Here is a 17,489-nt window from a genome sequence, read left to right as displayed (position 1 = left end):
TGCTGTACACATCTTCAGCAGTGTATCAAAGAGCGGCAGAACAATAAATCTTCAATAATATTTCCTTCAAACTACTATCTAACGTAACACAGTAAATGAGATTTGCTTGCGAAGTCCGTACTCCCATCCACCTGTAGGCTATAATTCGTACTACAAATTCGTTCAGTCAATTGTTTTTTTACGTTGTCTGAAATGTTGCCAATTCGCTTGTTTATGTGTCGTCAGACAATGCCTCGAAATTCTCTCTGCCTTTTCTCCGACCACTGCAGTAACCACGGCTATTGCAGCGGGTAATATAAGTTCTTTAGTGTCTGTATGAGGTTTTCCAGGTTCATCTATGAGCATGGACACTTCGTACGAAGCTTTCACAGCATTTTCATTGCAAGAACCCGTTGTGAGCTTCTTAATTAGTTCCATACTTTGTCAGAACCCTTGTTATTTTTTTTTTAAAAAATAGATTTGGTAACATGTTCTTTACGCTTACTTTCCGAGTGCTTTCCTTTATTGACGTCTTCAGTGTTTTCCCGCTTAAGCTTAAGAGCGTTCTCCCCACGCTGTTCGTGCAAATAACGCATAATAATAGGAACTGCACCCATTGACAAGGCGTCAGCTTCGTGGAACTGTTCCGAAATTCAAGATGAGTTGATGAGCTCTCCGGCCGGTCCCGTCGAGTCTTACCTCGAAATCCTCTTCTTTCCTGGAACTGCGTTCAGTCCCTGGGGGACCTCCTTCGACGCGTTGGCGTAGGGATAAGGAAGGTGTTGCGTAGGATTCAAAAGACTAGTCTTCGTTGGGATTGAATCACATGTATTTAATGCAGCAATTTTAAAATTAATTTTATTGTGTGGTTATTTATACACTTTAAACGTAATAAAATGTTTTGTATTTACATATTGGATTATAAACCTTTTCAGACGCTAGTCTGTATAAACATATTATTCTTTTTTTTCAGAAATGATTCATTGTTTATAATTTTTAAAATACAATTCTGGGTTGCATGTTTTAATTTTAGGCACTGGTTTTTTTAGTTTTTTTTTTTTTGAGATGTCACGTTGGGTGTGTTCAGGAATATGGAACGGAATTATGGAGTTAGTTTTTGAGCATGAATTTTCTCTGTGATGGAAGTATTTTTATTTTGAGTTTTCTCAACAACCCGGAGTTGTTAGGGGGAAGTGGGAACAATCGGGGAATTCTGTTTTTGCGCGGTTGGCATAACGACTAAGACGTAATATTATCTGACTCTTCAAAATTCGGACGTGATTTGTGCGAGATCTAAGGTTCTCGTGGAGGTGAGTTTAAAGATGGCTGTCTTCTGGGTTGTCGCGCGATCGCCCTGATGATGGAGGCAGCAAGGACCTCCGAAACCTCTATCAGACTACACGGCACTGCAACCCAGAAAACAGCTGTCCTCTTGAAACGTTTAGTCTGTTCTCCTGCCTTCAAGGACGTAATTTCCCTGGTAGTCATATAAATGACCGGAGAGTTGATTATCCTCTGTTTTGCTTAACGTGTATATGGAAAGTTTCTGGGGCGATTTGTTAGTACGATAGTTAGTAGAAATTGGCTTTTTGGCTTTAAGGTATAATTGGAAATCGATTCAATACTAGTGCTGTTTATGTGAGTACGATTTAACACAGGAGTTTGGGAAATGAATTTGGAAACACAGTTAAAGTTTTTGTGATTTTTATAGCGGTATTATTTCTACGTACGTGATGGCTGATAATAGATTATCGTATTTAATGAGTAATTTGAGCACATTATAAGCAGAGGCCAATAGAATGATATAATACTTCTTAGTATAAATGTACAGTAACTGGGACCAAACTGTGCTTTTCTCGTGAGTTACTGTCTTGCGTCAGAGTTTTGACTGTCACTTCACTCATTTTGTATCTGCAAGGTTTCCCCGGAAGAAGCAAGCACCGGAAATGAATATATTTTATTACGAGCTTACTGCGAAGAGAGATGATTGCTTGAGATTTAGTCTTTCCACTGCGATGTGGTTTTCAACGCGTATCCTCACGTCATTATCATTAATCCTAACCCTAATCGTCCACGAGACGGACAATATGTTCATTGTGCACTGACCCGTTCCTTCCTTCCTCACTCCTTCCCAATCCTATCGTCATTTCTCTCCCACTTTCTTACTTTCCACTGTCTCTTTCGTACCTTCTTTCTACCTGAAATTCCTTCCCCATATAAGACACGAGGCGCTGTTACTGTTAACAGACCTCGTCCCTCGTTATTTTATTATTCTCGTTTTTTAAATAATTCATTAGTTATATTATTATTTGCAGTCATAATGATGAAGAATGTCATATTTATCGCATTTATTACGTAAACAGTGTTAATGTTTACTGTCGTGGATGCTACTAAAGTTCTTTGTGTACAAACATCTTGGGGAGGATGCGTATTAATTTGAACAGCGCGGTGACTAGCTACTTCGAGAACTGCGCGTGAGGAAAACACTCATTCGTTTGGTGTTTGTTGACTTTTAAGTAAAAGTATGTTCGTTCGTGATTGTTTAGAACAACCGTTTGTATATTTGTACAGTGTAGGAGGTATACATTTCGGTAATAGAGACAGCACCAGTATGATAGCAGTAAATGTTTGCAGGAAAGGTAGTAACACCGCGTGTATCGTAAGGAGTGGGAGGAGAGGGGAATTTGTTTTGGTTGCCTGTCATCTCAGCGGGGATACGTTGCTGTTAGTAGTTAGAGCCGCTACAAACACAGGTAAGTTAAGACTAATGGCCCATAGAGTAATCTGAAATAGTTTTAACAGCAGTTACAAAGGAACCATGATTACGTATTATGTAATTTGAACGTTTACCCCGAGGTCCGTCTCGTAAGACCATCAAACTGGCTTTTATGTAATGCAGAAGCCACTTTAATGAGGAAATGTACACGGTAAATTTGTGATTTGGTGAGCTTAAGTGGAACTATTGAGAAGATAACTTCAGCACTTCAAGAAAGAGTAACTCACGATAGGCAAGCGTCAACTTTTTATGTTATCACAGTGGCATTATTGACTTGTATGTTTTTTTATTTTTTATTTTATTTGCTGGTAAAAACGCATTTCGTAATTGACCGCCATTTTAGTATTAATGGAAGTAGAAACGTTTATGGGATATTTATTTGCTATAAGTACGGTCAAAAATATATGCACGTGTTATTTTTTGCTTTTGAGGAACGTGAAATATAAGAACACTTTTCTTTACTCGGAAAATTCTTGTAAAATGTGTAACGTGCACCAAATGTTACAGTTCTGTCTGTAATAAAAACTCTCTCAAGTCCATTGGCGAACCTTGGATACTATTATTTTAACTTTGTGGATTCGTAAAATAAATTCTATGTTCGTGACGGGTTGTATACGCCACAGGCGTAGTACATTTAGTGTTGTCGGGGCAACGGATTCCTCATTAGGACATTGGGAAGGGCGTATGTCATGTTGAAGAATTTGAAACAAAGGGCCTTGATGTCTATGTAACGTAATAGAACGGATTGTATTGACTTCACATTTTATAATGACAGAACACGCCTCCAGTCAACCAAAGTCTAGACGTAAGTTCCACGTTATTAAAGTCGTGTACCGAGAATTTTACAGCTGAGTTTGCTATTTTAGGCCTGTAGGTCTTTGAAGTGCCAAGGTGGTCTAGCGGTTAGAACGCTGGCCTTGTAATCCTGGGGTCTCGGGTTCGATTCCCGGCGGTGCCCGAATTTATAACTTGTGTTGGGCAAGGCCGTGGTCTAGGCAACACGGAGTTTTCCTCCGTGGCATCCCAACAATTACTCCATTCACACACAGAAGAAGGCAATGGCAAACCACTTCTGGATCATCTGCCAAGAACGTATATGAACAGGTCCCAGTCCGAGAAAAGGATGGAAGGATCCCGTTCATATGGACCTGTCGTCAGACAGAACACTACAAAAAAAAAATAAAGGTCTTTGAAACGAGGAAAATCCCGGCAGTTTTCAGCATCTAAAAGTTCAGACACTGACGAATCCTAGCAACGTAGCTCACTCCTACCTCAGAAGACGTTTGTAGTTAGGTTTATTCGAGCACGTTACACATTTTTTAAAGGGAGGATAATAGCAAATACTTTAGTAATACTATTGAATACACTTAATTTACCCGAATACATGACAATTGATGCAATGTAAAGCATCAGAACCTGACAGAAAGTTGATTACTCTAGAAAAAGAACATTTCGTTCTGGAAACTTTAAATGGTGAAGACAGTTCGTTGACACAGATTCAGAAATAGAACTGAAATTCACAGGACATCAATACATTTGTGAACAACAACACTTCAATACAATTAACGATATGATATACTAGTAGCTGGTACAGTCAGTGCTCTTTCGAAAAAAAACATCAAATTAGTTGTGACGTAAGGAGATAAATATTGTACCATTAGCGTGTATCCAGTTTCGATTTAGTTATTTTATATAAGGTTATTTTCCGAATATAAACATTTTAGTCCTCAAAAACATTTCATTTGGCCAGTGTAATGTGGATTTTTGACGTAAATACGTCTATATTTTAGGGTCAATGTCATTCGGCAAAAATGTGTTACGAAAAATTGTTACGAAATAGTGTTACGAAAAAGTGTTACGAAAAAGTGTTACGAAAACGTGTAACTTCATTGTTATGTTACTTAGGAAACCTCATCTGTTTACTCGGCATTGTTGTTACCTATAAAACATTACATTACATTACTTTATATTACATTCATCTACCACAGACCCATCTTAAGCGTAACTAATTCAAGTTAAATAAGCAAAGTCTTAATCAAACTTTACTCAATTGTAAAGCATGTATAAAGGAAATATTTAGAATAAAGCCAATATATAAACTTCCTTTCCGTATAGACGTATTTACGTCAAATTCTCCGGAACCGTAGTTCCGCTGACAATTTTTCTCTGTCGTTAACTTCTCTTATGGTTAACTTTGATATTTATAAATATAAAAATATATTAAGACGACCGTCTTTGGACACACCGCCGTTAAAATCTTCAGGGGTCTGAGCCCCTTCCCGTCAGCCCCGGAACGGGGTTTGGGGACAATTCACACCAATGAATAGCTAATGAATGGCCTCGTTCTGTGACTACGTATTTGTTTGATTTCTTAACTAAATACAGGCTATTGGCAAGTTACATATCATTCGAATGTGAGCTTTGTAGAATATTTTAAGTGATATACACCATGATTAATAATGTGTGCAGATGTGAATAATTGCCTTATCAGTACGATTGAAACAGAATGCCAGGTTTCAGTAATATTTTCGTAAAACAATTAATTTGATTTTTAATTATCATTCATAATACTGGAGATGCAACAGTAGTGATTTCGTTTAAAAATGATAGTTTCTTAACGTACGCATACATTTAAGCCCACAGAATAATTTTATAGTTAAAACGTCAAATTACAGTAATGCATTTGGCAGTTAATTATCATAAGGTAGTATATTTGCGTCATATTGTGAATTAGGTTAATATCTTAATATTTTCCGTCAAATCACAATTTTAATAAGATAATAAAATATAAAATATTTAAAATATCATTTCACGTTCCGCATCGAATGATCGATTTACAAATTGGAACGTTTGAGATCATTCGATGCGGAAGGTGAAATGATATTTTAAATATTTTATATTTTATTATCTTATTAAAATTGTGATTTGACGGAAAATATTAAAATATTAGTTAATTATCAATGAAGCATCTCCATGTTTCAGTTGTTTGGCAAAAGATTTTCTTCGTACAAATCCTTTCGTTTGAATTCGGTATTTTCTGATACATTTGCTTATTACAAGAGTTTTCAACATTACTACTATTATTTTACACAGCATAGAGGATACTGACACTTGCGAAGCGGCTTTGGAAAAGGGCGACTGTAGTAAACAGAATCAAATTTATATTAAATCTTGTCCGTCTAATCACAATAAATTCTTATTAAATATTAAAATATTATAATAATTAACATTTAAAATATTTAAAATATAATAATTAACATTTAAAATATTAAATGATGTTCTTTATCGAAATATTCGAATATTTCGATAAAGAACATCATTTAATATTTTAAATATTTTAAATGTTAATTATTATAATATTTTAAATATTTTAAATGTTAATTATTATAATATTTTAATATTTAATAAGAATTTATTGTGATTAGACGGACAAGATTTAATATATATTTATTATATCACAATATGGCACAACTTTACCATCTCAAGAATCAAATTTGTACAAAATGACGAGAAATACGAAGAAACAAATGATTATATATAGAGTTACCTCGCCTTCAGTTGTCTTGGTGTGAAGATCTTTTGCTGAGGCATAATGTTCACTGGATAACACCGTTTTGAATTGAAAAGTTTAGGTGGGTGCCCTGAAACTGGTTTTCTTTTACTAAGTGATTTAACGATATTTGTGCTGTGTGAGAAACATCTCGAAGAAACTTACATACCGGTATTAGTACACTGAGTTGGGAATTAGTCTTTCCCCCCAAGCGCCTACATGACGCGTAGAGAGACAGCTTTACTCTTTACTTTGATGTACGAGGTGCGAACGGAAAGTTTCAAGACTGTGCGTATAAAAACCCGTACACTTATATCAGGTATTAAATTCATCCATCACCCTCGAAGTAGTTCCCCTGGGAGTGAACACAACGATCACAGCGCCGCTGCCAAGCCTGGAAGCATCCCTGGAAATCTTTCTTTGTCAGCCTGTCAAGCACCATCTGCGATTCTGCCTGAATCTCTTGCCAAAGACTCGCCAAAACGGCTACGGAAACCTATGACATGCTAAAGCAAGCATTTGGGGAGTCCGCAATGGGTCGTGCACAAACTTTTGTGTGGCATTCACGTTTTAAAAATGGCCGAACCTCTGTCGATGATGACGAGCGTTCTGGACGACCATCTTCGAGCACAACGCCCGAAAATGTTACGAAGATCGACGTCGTACCATCAACGACTTGTGCGACATTGTTGGGATAGGTTATGGGACCTGTCAGCTGATTCTAAAGGAAGAACTCCACATGCGACGCATCCTGTCTGAGGACCAGAAGCAGAATCGACTTCTCGTTTGTCAGGAGCTCAAAGATCTTTCAAGAACCGACCCCAGCTTCCTTTCTAAGCTCCGTGTGACTTCTCCCTCTTCCCAAAGATGAAAATTCAGCTAAAGGGAAGGAGATTTGAGACGATAGAAGAGATTCAGACAGAATCGCAGATGGTGCTTGACAGGCTGACAAAGAAAGATTTCCAGGGATGTTTCCAGGCTTGGCAGCGGCGCTGGGATCGTTGTGTTCACTCCCAGGGGAACTACTTCGAGGGTGATGGATGAATTTAATACCTGAGATAAGTGTACGGGTTTTTATACGCGCAGTCTGGAAACTTTCCGATCGCACCTCGTATGTGGGCAGTCTTCACTACGTTCTACGTTCTTATAGGCCTGCGAATTTGTTCGTCGCAATTACGAGTGCGTGAAATTTACTTTTGCGTCATGGAATAATCCGTGCACTTGATTGTAGAGAGAGCACATGCAATACAGTTTTATAGGACTTCATCTGTAGGCCAGCATGTTGACGTGACAATTCAGGGAATTTCTGTCACTTTGAACGGGCAACCTCTTGTGTATGTCTTGAGTTTGCGCTGCTGATCCTCGACACCTCCGTGGTTTAGTGTTACGCTCCTGATATAAACATCGAAGTGTTAAGAGGAGGGTAATTATCGTAGTCGTCTCGGATTAGTTTATCAGTCTCTTTCCCGTTTATTCTGACACCCTCACATTTTGGTCCATATAATTGATTCGTAGTTAAATGTTGGTGCTATTTAATGGCTGGATTTAGTGACGTGGATCTCATTGTCTCCCGTGTATCGATTCTGCGGGATGTTACCGGTACATTGATGGTAATTAAGAAAATGAAATGTAATTGAATAAATATGTTAGAAATTCATTTGAAAGGAACGTGCGAGGTCTTTATATCTTCCGATCTTTAGAGAGGAAAATTTGTAAATTGTAATTTGCCCTGTGCGTCTGTTAATCATTTGGCGTTATTTCGTAATGTCATTTTGTGGTAGGGAGGGTGTTTAGTTAACGCAGATTTACTCCACTGATGGTTTCTACAGCTGACTGTCCACAGATCTCTGTCTGACTCATTAGTGATTAATTATGGCGGCGAAGAATGTTTATTTGAGCGAATAATCTTAACTATTTCACGTAGGCGTACGTACAACTTGGAGTAATTGACGTTTACTGACCTCTCGCTATGAAATGGTTTTACGAAATTGGGTTCACTGGCAAATGAAAGAAACTTCAGGTTCTCTGAACGGATTGTGTTTTTTCAGGATGTGAATTTGATATTTTGTTCCAGCGTCAATGTACATCATTTTACGTCTGTCTGCAATTTAGGTTTCACTTTTTCGTAAATAAGCTTTAAACGATTACATGTAGGTCTATTTGCTTAATCTTGAAAGTGGATATTTCTTTTAAGATGGATGTTCTAAGAGCAGGAATAGCCAAAAGAATCTTATTTCTTATCGTTTCCATGTTATTGGCGTGCGTGTTGTGTGATGCCTATAGCGAAGGCGAGTGCGTGCAATCCAGGATCTTTGGCAGGATCCCCTGTGTGATGTTTCACTCGCTGCTACTCGTGCCTTGTTGTGAGCCGGGAGGCGAACCCAGTTCACTGCAAGTATTGGACGAGTACTGCCTTACACTCTCACCACCGTTGAGTGGCAGCACTGGACACATTGTCGTCATTTCGTCGTCGTCTTCGTCGAGAATTTGAATCTGCTGGTGGCTGTTGATGGACGGACCCCATAGGTCATTGCGATGGATCAAATTCTCGTTTCCCTAAGACATAGGAGATACAGAGGCTGCGTTAGAAGTACTTGGAATTGGAATAAGTACATGTAGAAATATTTTTTTAAGTTACGGTAATGCTTCAGCAACCGCGGAATTCAAGTATCCGCGGATTTTCATTTACGAGGTGCGATCGGAAAGTTTCTAGACTGCGCCTATAAAAACCCGTACACTTATCTCAGGTATTAAATTCATCCATCACCCTCGAAGTAGTTCCCCTGGGAGTGAACACAACGATCCCAGCGCCGCTGCCAAACCTGGAAGCATCCCTGGAAATCTTTCTTTGTCAGCCTGTCAAGCACCATCTGCGATTCTGCCTGAATCTCTTCTATCGTCTCAAATCTCCTTCCCTTTGGCTGAATTTTCATCTTTGGGAAGAGGAAGAAGTCACACGGAGCTTAGAAAGGAAGTTGGGGTCGGTTCTTGGAAGATCTTTGAGCTCCTGACAAACGAGAAGTCAAGTCGATTCTGCTTCTGGTCCTCAGACAGGATGTGTCGCATGTGGAGTTTTTCCTTTAGAATCAGCTGACAGGTCCCATAGCCTATCCCAACAATGTCGCACAAGTCGTTGATGGTACGACGTCGATCTTCGTAACATTTTCGGGCGTTGTGCTCGAAGATGGTCGTCCAGAACGCTCGTCATCATCGACAGAGGTTCGGCCATTTTTAAAACGTGAATGCCACACAAAAGTTTGCGGACTCCCCAAATGCTTGCTTTAGCATTTCATAGGTTTCCGTAGCCGTTTTGGCGAGTCTTTGGCAAAATTTGATGCACACGCCATTCCGAAATCGCAGGAGGGTCGGTGTAATGCACTACCAAAACGCCCGTAACTAAGAAACAAATGCTAATTCGATGATGCCGGCTGGCTCACTGATTCACTATGAATGTAGGCCGCACCCCCTAGCGGCAGAAGCTCGTACTACACCCGGTTCGCCCGCTATTGACACAGTCTTGAAACTTTCCGATCGCACCTCTTATATGCGGTTTTTTCATCCGCGGTATGTGGTCTTATACGCATGTTCACTCATTTTACACGGAAAAGAAAAAGAGAGAGACATTTTTCGGCGCCAGGATTGTACTGGGAGTCCTCTGTTGCAAGGAACACGTCTGGAAGTTTCGTGTCCTTCAAAGAATGCACGTTTCCAATCCTTGTTTTGCGTTTAGTGGAGGACCAGGCGATTGTCTGCAGCAGGGACAGTTGCCCTACGCCCCAGATTCCCAAAAAAAAGCCTTGGTTCTGTGGCTTTCGTGAACGTAACTTCAGCGTTTGACGACGTATTGTTGAACTCCAAGTTTTCACGAAATGTCCGAACGTCTTTCCTTGGGCTCAACACAATTTGCGACACACGTGACACGCATCTTAAAGCTGAGCTCCTTTGTGATGCTGGTATTGACTGAAATTCTGATGCTTGGCTGTCAGTTCATCAGTGGAAACTGGCCTACGTAGTCTTTTGTGCCTTTGCGAATGCAGGAATATTTCTTATAATAAACCAAAGAAATTTTCTTCTCTAGTTTCACCGGATTGGTAGTCCCTGATATTTATCTATGTGGACTTTCTCGCAGAGTTATGAGATATAAATCTACAGACAAGGACGGCGGTTTAATTTCTTACACTGCATTGATCCGTAATTAATTTTTGCCCCGAATGTTGTCTCCATTTGTGTAACTCCAGTCTCGACAGCTTTTAATTCTCCAGAGTTGACGTCCGCGTTCATTTCCGGAAGCACGCTTAGCTGACGAAAACATGGCGTTATTGTTCCGTGTGAGTTTTACAGCATTCAGGGATCAGCCCTAATCTCTAATCTGCGAAGTTAAGTGCGGGTCATTAGTGCGTCTAAGGAATATATTTATTTATTTATATATATATGCGTCCTACAGGATTCTTTTATTCAGAATTGAAACCAGGGTGATAACTTCGTGATTTTATGGCGATAGCTGAAGGGCTGTTGTTAGTGGTTGATATTAGAATTATTAATCTGCGGTATTTCAGCTCCAAAAGGATTGCACGAGGTCGAACAGTTTCATAATATCATGTGAAGGGTTTTTTTTCAAACACAACAGTAACCAGCTTGAGGAACGTTTTATTTGCGATGTTGGTTCTGATATCTTTTTTATCATTGTTTCTCAACTGACAGATTTATTTATTTCTCAATAAAATCTTCTCGGTCAATCAGCCGCGTTAACTGGTTTTACTACGGTAACCAGTTAAGGCGACTTAACGAGATATCTAATCTCATCAGAACCCTGATGATGGGGACAGAGTTGGTTCCCGAAACGTCGGTTTACTACGGTAACCAGTTAAGGCGACTTACGAGATATCTAGTCACATCAGAACCCTGATGATGGGGACAGAGTTGGTTCCCGAAACGTCGGTTTACTACGGTAACCAGTTAAGGCGACTTACGAGGTATCTAATCACATCATAACCCTGATGATGGGGACAGAGTTGGTTCCCGAAACGTCGGTTTACTACGGTAACCAGTTAAGGCGACTTACGAGGTATCTAATCACATCAGAACCCTGATGATGGGGACAGAGTTGGTTCCCGAAACGTCGGTTTACTACGGTAACCAGTTAACGCGGCTGATTGCCCGAGAAAGCCTCAAATCCTATATTATTTATTTCTATTTCGACATTTGTGGCTACTGTTGTGCGGGTGATAGAATCCGAGACCTTTTGCGTACGAGGCTGTGACTCTACAGTTCGTTTTGAAATTCTGCTGTTGATGTAATGCCCTCGTCGCTGTGTTTGTGGAGGTCGTGGACGTTACGATGCGATTACAAGGAAACAGAACTCCCGACTTCCCAAACACGGATCTTTTTAATGATTGAGTAATGTTCCGGCACCTTTAATTCGTGTATTTTCTCATCCTCTCGTATACATTTCATTCCTAAAACACGTTTTGTTAGAAAGATTTATTATAACGGGCCGCTCGTTTCATTTGTTACCGTGTTTTCCATCATAGTTCCTGCCTCAACACGTGGTTGGATTCCCACAGCCCTCATTACGTTTTAAGCTTTTTCTGGATTCCCTTCTGCTAACCAGTGTTAGGAGGGATTTATTTGAACGTGTAACAGCGGATCGCAAGGATGCAGACTGTGCTGACTTCTCTTGATCGGAAACGCGGGGTATCTGGTGCCTGAGAGTTTCAGTGCGATTTGAGATGAACACTTACTAGGTGCGATCGGAAAGTTTCAAGACTGCGCGTATAAAAACCCGTACACTTATCTCAGGTATTAAATTCATCCATCACCCTCGAAGTAGTTCCCCTGGGAGTGAACACAACGATCCCAGCGCCGCTGCCAAGCCTGGAAGCATCCCTGGAAATCTTTCTTTGTCAGCCTGTCAAGCACCATCTGCGATTCTGCCTGAATCTCTTGCCAAAGACACGCCAAAACGGCTACGGAAACCTATGAAATGCTAAAGCAAGCATTTGGGGAGTCCGCAAAGGGTCGTGCACAAACTTTTGTGTGGCATTCACGTTTTAAAAATGGCCGAACCTCTGTCGATGATGACGAGCGTTCTGGACGACCATCTTCGAGCACAACGCCCGAAAATGTTACGAAGATTCGGCAGGCCATTCACGAAGATCGACGTCGTACCATCAACGACTTGTGCGACATTGTTGGGATAGGCTATGGGACCTGTCAGCTGATTCTAAAGGAAGAACTCCACATGCGACGCATCCTGTCTGAGGACCAGAAGCAGAATCGACTTCTCGTTTGTGAGGAGCTCAATGATCTTGCAAGAACCGACCCCAACTTCCTTTCTAAGCTCCGTGTGACTTCTTCCTCTTCCCAAAGATGAAAATTCAGCTAAAGGGAAGGAGAATTGAGACGATAGAAGAGATTCAGGCAGAATCGCAGATGGTGCTTGACAGGCTGACAAAGAAAGATTTCCAGGGATGCTTCCAGGCTTGGCAGCGGCGCTGGGATCGTTGTGTTCACTCCCAGGGGAACTACTTCGAGGGTGATGGATGAATTTAATACCTGAGATAAGTGTACGGGTTTTTATAGGCGCAGTCTAGAAACTTTCCGATCGCACCTCGTACATTACTGATTTTGTAAAGACCTGTAGGGTCGTGGTTTATCACTACTATGTGGCGGTCTCTGTGTGATCATACTCTGGGTATCAACATCAGCAATGTAACTTGCTTTTTGCCTAAACTGTGGGCGCGTTTGTTTAACAGTGAAAGATTCGTTAAAATTCCTTTTGGTTATATTTCTCGTGCTAATGTAGCTCCTGAAATTTTTTTGGTTTTTCGCCATTATCTTAACTGCGCTGTGTCTCAACCGTTCTCCTGCCCAGTGGGTATCTTATTTTCTCACGAATCGAGATCTTTCGAGATGTAAAGTTAATGAGCTTTACGTATACCCCGCGTATACGTGTTGTATCTACTTGAACTTTTGCGGGAAAAAAATGTAGTTGTGTCATTTTATTTCTCATATATTTGCTGAACCTTGGAAGCTTTCATTCACTGTGCAGAGACGTTGCTGAGAAGTTCATTTGTCTTTCACATTGTCAGAAAATTTCCTATGGGTTTGGTACCCTAAATTTCATTACTGCCTTCACGAGATCCCGCAATTAGAGTCTACTCTTAGCCAATAAAATCCAATATACACCGCAGCACCATTTTTAATTTGAGGTCTATTGGGATTGAGTCTCCAAATGGTCTTTTCTCTACATTCGCGATCTCTTAAACGGGTAATACGCAAGTTTTAATGGCCGGCATTCGTTTATATTTTTATCGGGTCACCTAAGTTTGTCTCACAAACTGCCATCAGAAATCTTTACTATTATTTCTGAAATATCACCGCCATGACCTTTGACATGAAGGTTGCTACGTTCCGTTCTGCTGCATTTCACTGCGAAAGTGACCAGCTTTTGTTTAACGTATACCTTTGTGACATGAATATCCAGGAGATGTATTGACCGTGCTGTTTGTTGATAGTCGTGTCGGGATAAATAAACTCCGGGCTTTTCGACGCTGTGATGCGTAACCATTCGGACGGACAGCGTAGTCGCATTGCTGGAATAAGCATGCCTCAGTCATTACAGGTAAACGAAATAAGTTGACTTAGTTCGCCTAAATCATTTTTGTAGGCTACTGTTTTACAAGTTCTGCAACCATTGCACATCATTTTGAAGTACTTTTAAAGAAGATATAGGAAAGGAAAGATGTAATGTATCTGGATACGAAAAGATTTATTCCCCGTCGTCTGAGTGAGCATTTTCCACAATCTCTTCTGGAGCGTGCACCCTACACGTACTAAAAGATCCTTATTGCGACGGGTTAGAGTTGAAGTCCGCTGTGTTGCTTGGTTACGCCTATCTGGCGTCTCATGGTGTGGTATTAGATGAACATGGGGCAATGACGGAATGACAATGAGCAGAGAAATACCACCGAGGAACTCTTCCATTACGAACTCATCCATCAATAATCTCACTTGAAGTCACCTGGGATCATATCTGGGTCGCGTTCAGAAGCCAGAGTCTAGGCCCTGAACTATGGCACGTAAAAATGTTATATGAGGTGCGATCGGAAAGTTTCAAGACTGCGCCTATATATATATATATATATATATATATATATATATATAAAAACCCGTACACTTATCTTAGGTATTAAATTCATCCATCACCCTCGAAGTAGTTCCCCTGGGAGTGAACGCAACGATCCCAGCGCCGCTGCCAAGCCTGGAAGCATCCCTGGAAATCTTTCTTTGTCAGCCTGTCAAGCACCATCTGCGATTCTGCCTGAATCTCTTCTATCGTCTCAAATCTCCTTCCCTTTAGCTGAATTTTTATTTTTGGGAAGAGGAAGAAGTCACACGGAGCTTAGAAAGGAAGTTGGGGTCGGTTCTTGCAAGATCTTTGAGCTCCTGACAAACGAGAAGTCAAGTCGATTCTGCTTCTGGTCCTCAGACAGGATGCGTCGCATGTGGAGTTCTTCCTTTAGAATCAGCTGACAGGTCCCACAGCCTATCCCAACAATGTCGCACAAGTCGTTGATGGTACGACGTCGATCTTCGTAACATTTTCGGGCGTTGTGCTCGAAGATGGTCGTCCAGAACGCTCGTCATCATCGACAGAGGTTCGGCCATTTTTAAAACGTGAATGCCACACAAAAGTTTGTGCACGACCCATTGCGGACTCCCCAAATGCTTGCTTTAGCATTTCATAGGTTTCCGTAGCCGTTTTGGCGAGTCTTTGGCAAAATTTGATGCACACGCCATTCCGAAATCGCAGGAGGGTCGGTGTAATGCACTACCAAAACGCCCGTAACTAAGAAACAAATGCTAATTCGATGATGCCGGCTGGCTCACTGATTCACTATGAATGTAGGCCGCACCCCCTAGCGGCAGATGCTCGTACTACATCCGGTTCGTCCTCTATTGACACAGTCTGGAAACTTTCCGATCGCACCTCGTAAGTCTGATACTCCAAACTCCACGTCTGTTAACCTATAGACATGTGTTACGCACTGAAGATCATGAACTTCCCATATGATGATGTCTTAAGTAGTGATTCATTGCTGCGCTGGTAACTGATGAATGCGCTCTGTTAGACTGTGGTAGGCCTGTGGATATTTGTATTTGGGTGCGACACGGACGTGGAAGTTACATTGATGAATGTCGTATTAAATTCGCGAAATCTTCCGGTTCAGAACTTCAGTATTCTCGTGTGCTCTCTAAAAACGCAAATATTAAATAATTTTCTTCGTTGTTTTGAATGGGTGTGAAACATGGTTTCACATTAACAAGTGAACAACGTAGATGACTGAAGGTTTTATAGACCTGGAGGCCGACAAATGACGAGTTGTATTATTTGTAAACTTCCTTTCGCGTTTACTTATTTTGTTTTCCTTCAATTTTCCAACCTTTATTTATTAATATTTTATATTCGTAAGATTTTCATCTTTGGTCCTATATCTATCCCAATATTCCCACTCGCGACCCTGACAACGGCGACAGTAAGATTTTCTGAAACGTCGGTCAGCATCCAGATTACACGCATTTTTGTGCCTATCACAGTTATAATATGTGTTAGGAATTAGCCTACATCATGTTCATAGCGAAGGCTTTGTGTTCAGTTTGTCTTATAACCAAAGTATGGAGACGTATACCTCTGAAACGTCGGTTTACACCTGTATTGCCGATGTTGTCCACCGTGGCGGGACTAAGTTGGACGCGTTCGTGCAAACATTATGTCCACTTCACTCATAAATCAGCTCGAGAACAGATATCACGATTTATTCAATTTTAATATACGACAATTTTACAGTTTTCATGTAGATTGATCGATTTTAACGATGATTTTAAACGAGATCATAAACAGTGTTGCGTAACTGAGTCTTAATGTAACTCGGTAAACGTTTCCTAAGGCATTACTCATAGACAGTTGGTCATCATGGCATGCACGGTTCAGTTATCTCGCCTTGCGTATGGCAACAGATTTCTCCCACCGCGATCACTGTCTCTGACTTCACAGACTTACGTATTTAGGTTAGGTTTGCTTTGCATCGTATCGCATGTTAAAGTATATGAGATATTTGTCTCGTGTTTAGATTGATATACGTATGTAAATAGGCATATAAATCTATATTTAAATAAAAATGTCTCTTTATATTTTACAATTTTTATCGCAGTCGAAGAAATAAAACATTTTTTAAAAGTCAGTTCCGCAAACAGTCAATTCAGCGGTAAAATAACAAAGAACATTCAAAAATGTATCCAGAGGTACCAACGTGAGAAGCATTTCATACAAAATACACTAGAATTTGTATGTGCTGATGTGATTAATCAGCAACTGCGTGTCTCATACGACAGTCGGGAAGACCAAATTTAAAAGTAATTTAACCAAACGTTTTCCGTTGGTTCCTTTAAACTCATGCAGAACCTTTAACGTACGTTAAATTCGCTATTTGTCGGGGTGGGCTTATATTTAATTTTACACGGACGTCCCGATGTTTAAGTATTTCGTAAGCGAACACATTTTTTATCTCAAGCAGAATTCATCATAAATATTAATATACATGCATTTGCTGTGGAGTGCTGTCTGCTTGTTCTGTCTTAAAGCAAGTAATGTTTGGTACGTTCCACGGATCCGCGCCTTAAATTGTATTCTAGATAAATCACTTCGTAGATTTGAGGTTTTCACAGCGGTGAGTATGAAGATTTCTGTCTTCTGGGTTGTTGCGCTGTGTAGTCTGGTCGATGTTTACCAACGTTTCAGAGGTCATACTGCCTCCATCATCAGAGTATGAAGATTTCTGTCTTCTGGGTTGTTGCGCTGTGCAGTCTGGTCGATGTTAACCAACGTTTCAGAGGTCATACTGCCTCCGTCATCAGAGTATGAAGATTTCTGTCTTCCGGGTTGTTGCGCTGTGTAGTCTGGTCGATGTTAACCAACGTTTCAGAGGTCATACTGCCTCCGTCATCAGAGTATGAAGATTTCTGTCTTCTGGGTTGTTGCGCTGTGTAGTCTGGTAGATGTTTACCAACGTTTCAGAGGTCATACTGCCTCCGTCATCAGAGTATGAAGATTTCTGTCTTCTGGGTTGTTGCGCTGTGTAGTCTGGTAGATGTTAACCAACGTTTCAGAGGTCATACTGCCTC

General features: G+C 40.5%; 2 protein-coding genes across 3 annotated transcripts in view; one reads left to right on the top strand and one right to left on the bottom strand.

Annotated features, from left to right (window-relative positions):
- Positions 1–17,489, top strand: part of LOC110831388 (midasin) — a 293,633-nt gene that overhangs the window by 44,954 nt on the left and 231,190 nt on the right. The window lies entirely within an intron of this gene.
- LOC110831392 (uncharacterized) overlaps positions 8,327–17,489 on the bottom strand; it is a 79,787-nt gene continuing 70,624 nt past the window's right edge. The window contains exon 7 of one of the 2 annotated variants that reach the window (XM_022067319.2): positions 8,327–8,861. In XM_022067319.2, the coding sequence (XP_021923011.1) occupies positions 8,643–8,861 (219 nt within the window). In that variant the 3' untranslated portion in view covers positions 8,327–8,642. The remainder of the gene's footprint in view (positions 8,862–17,489) is intronic. The other variant, XM_022067320.2, reaches the window with a different exon arrangement.

Source organism: Zootermopsis nevadensis, unplaced genomic scaffold, assembly GCF_977971745.1.
Source record: "Zootermopsis nevadensis isolate Lab colony 2312 unplaced genomic scaffold, Znev_1.0 Znev_ptg000011l, whole genome shotgun sequence".
In the NCBI taxonomy this organism is placed as follows: domain Eukaryota; kingdom Metazoa; phylum Arthropoda; class Insecta; order Blattodea; family Termopsidae; genus Zootermopsis; species Zootermopsis nevadensis.
The sequence above is the reverse complement of the archived record's forward strand: the minus strand, read 5'-3'. Positions and strand labels throughout refer to the sequence as shown.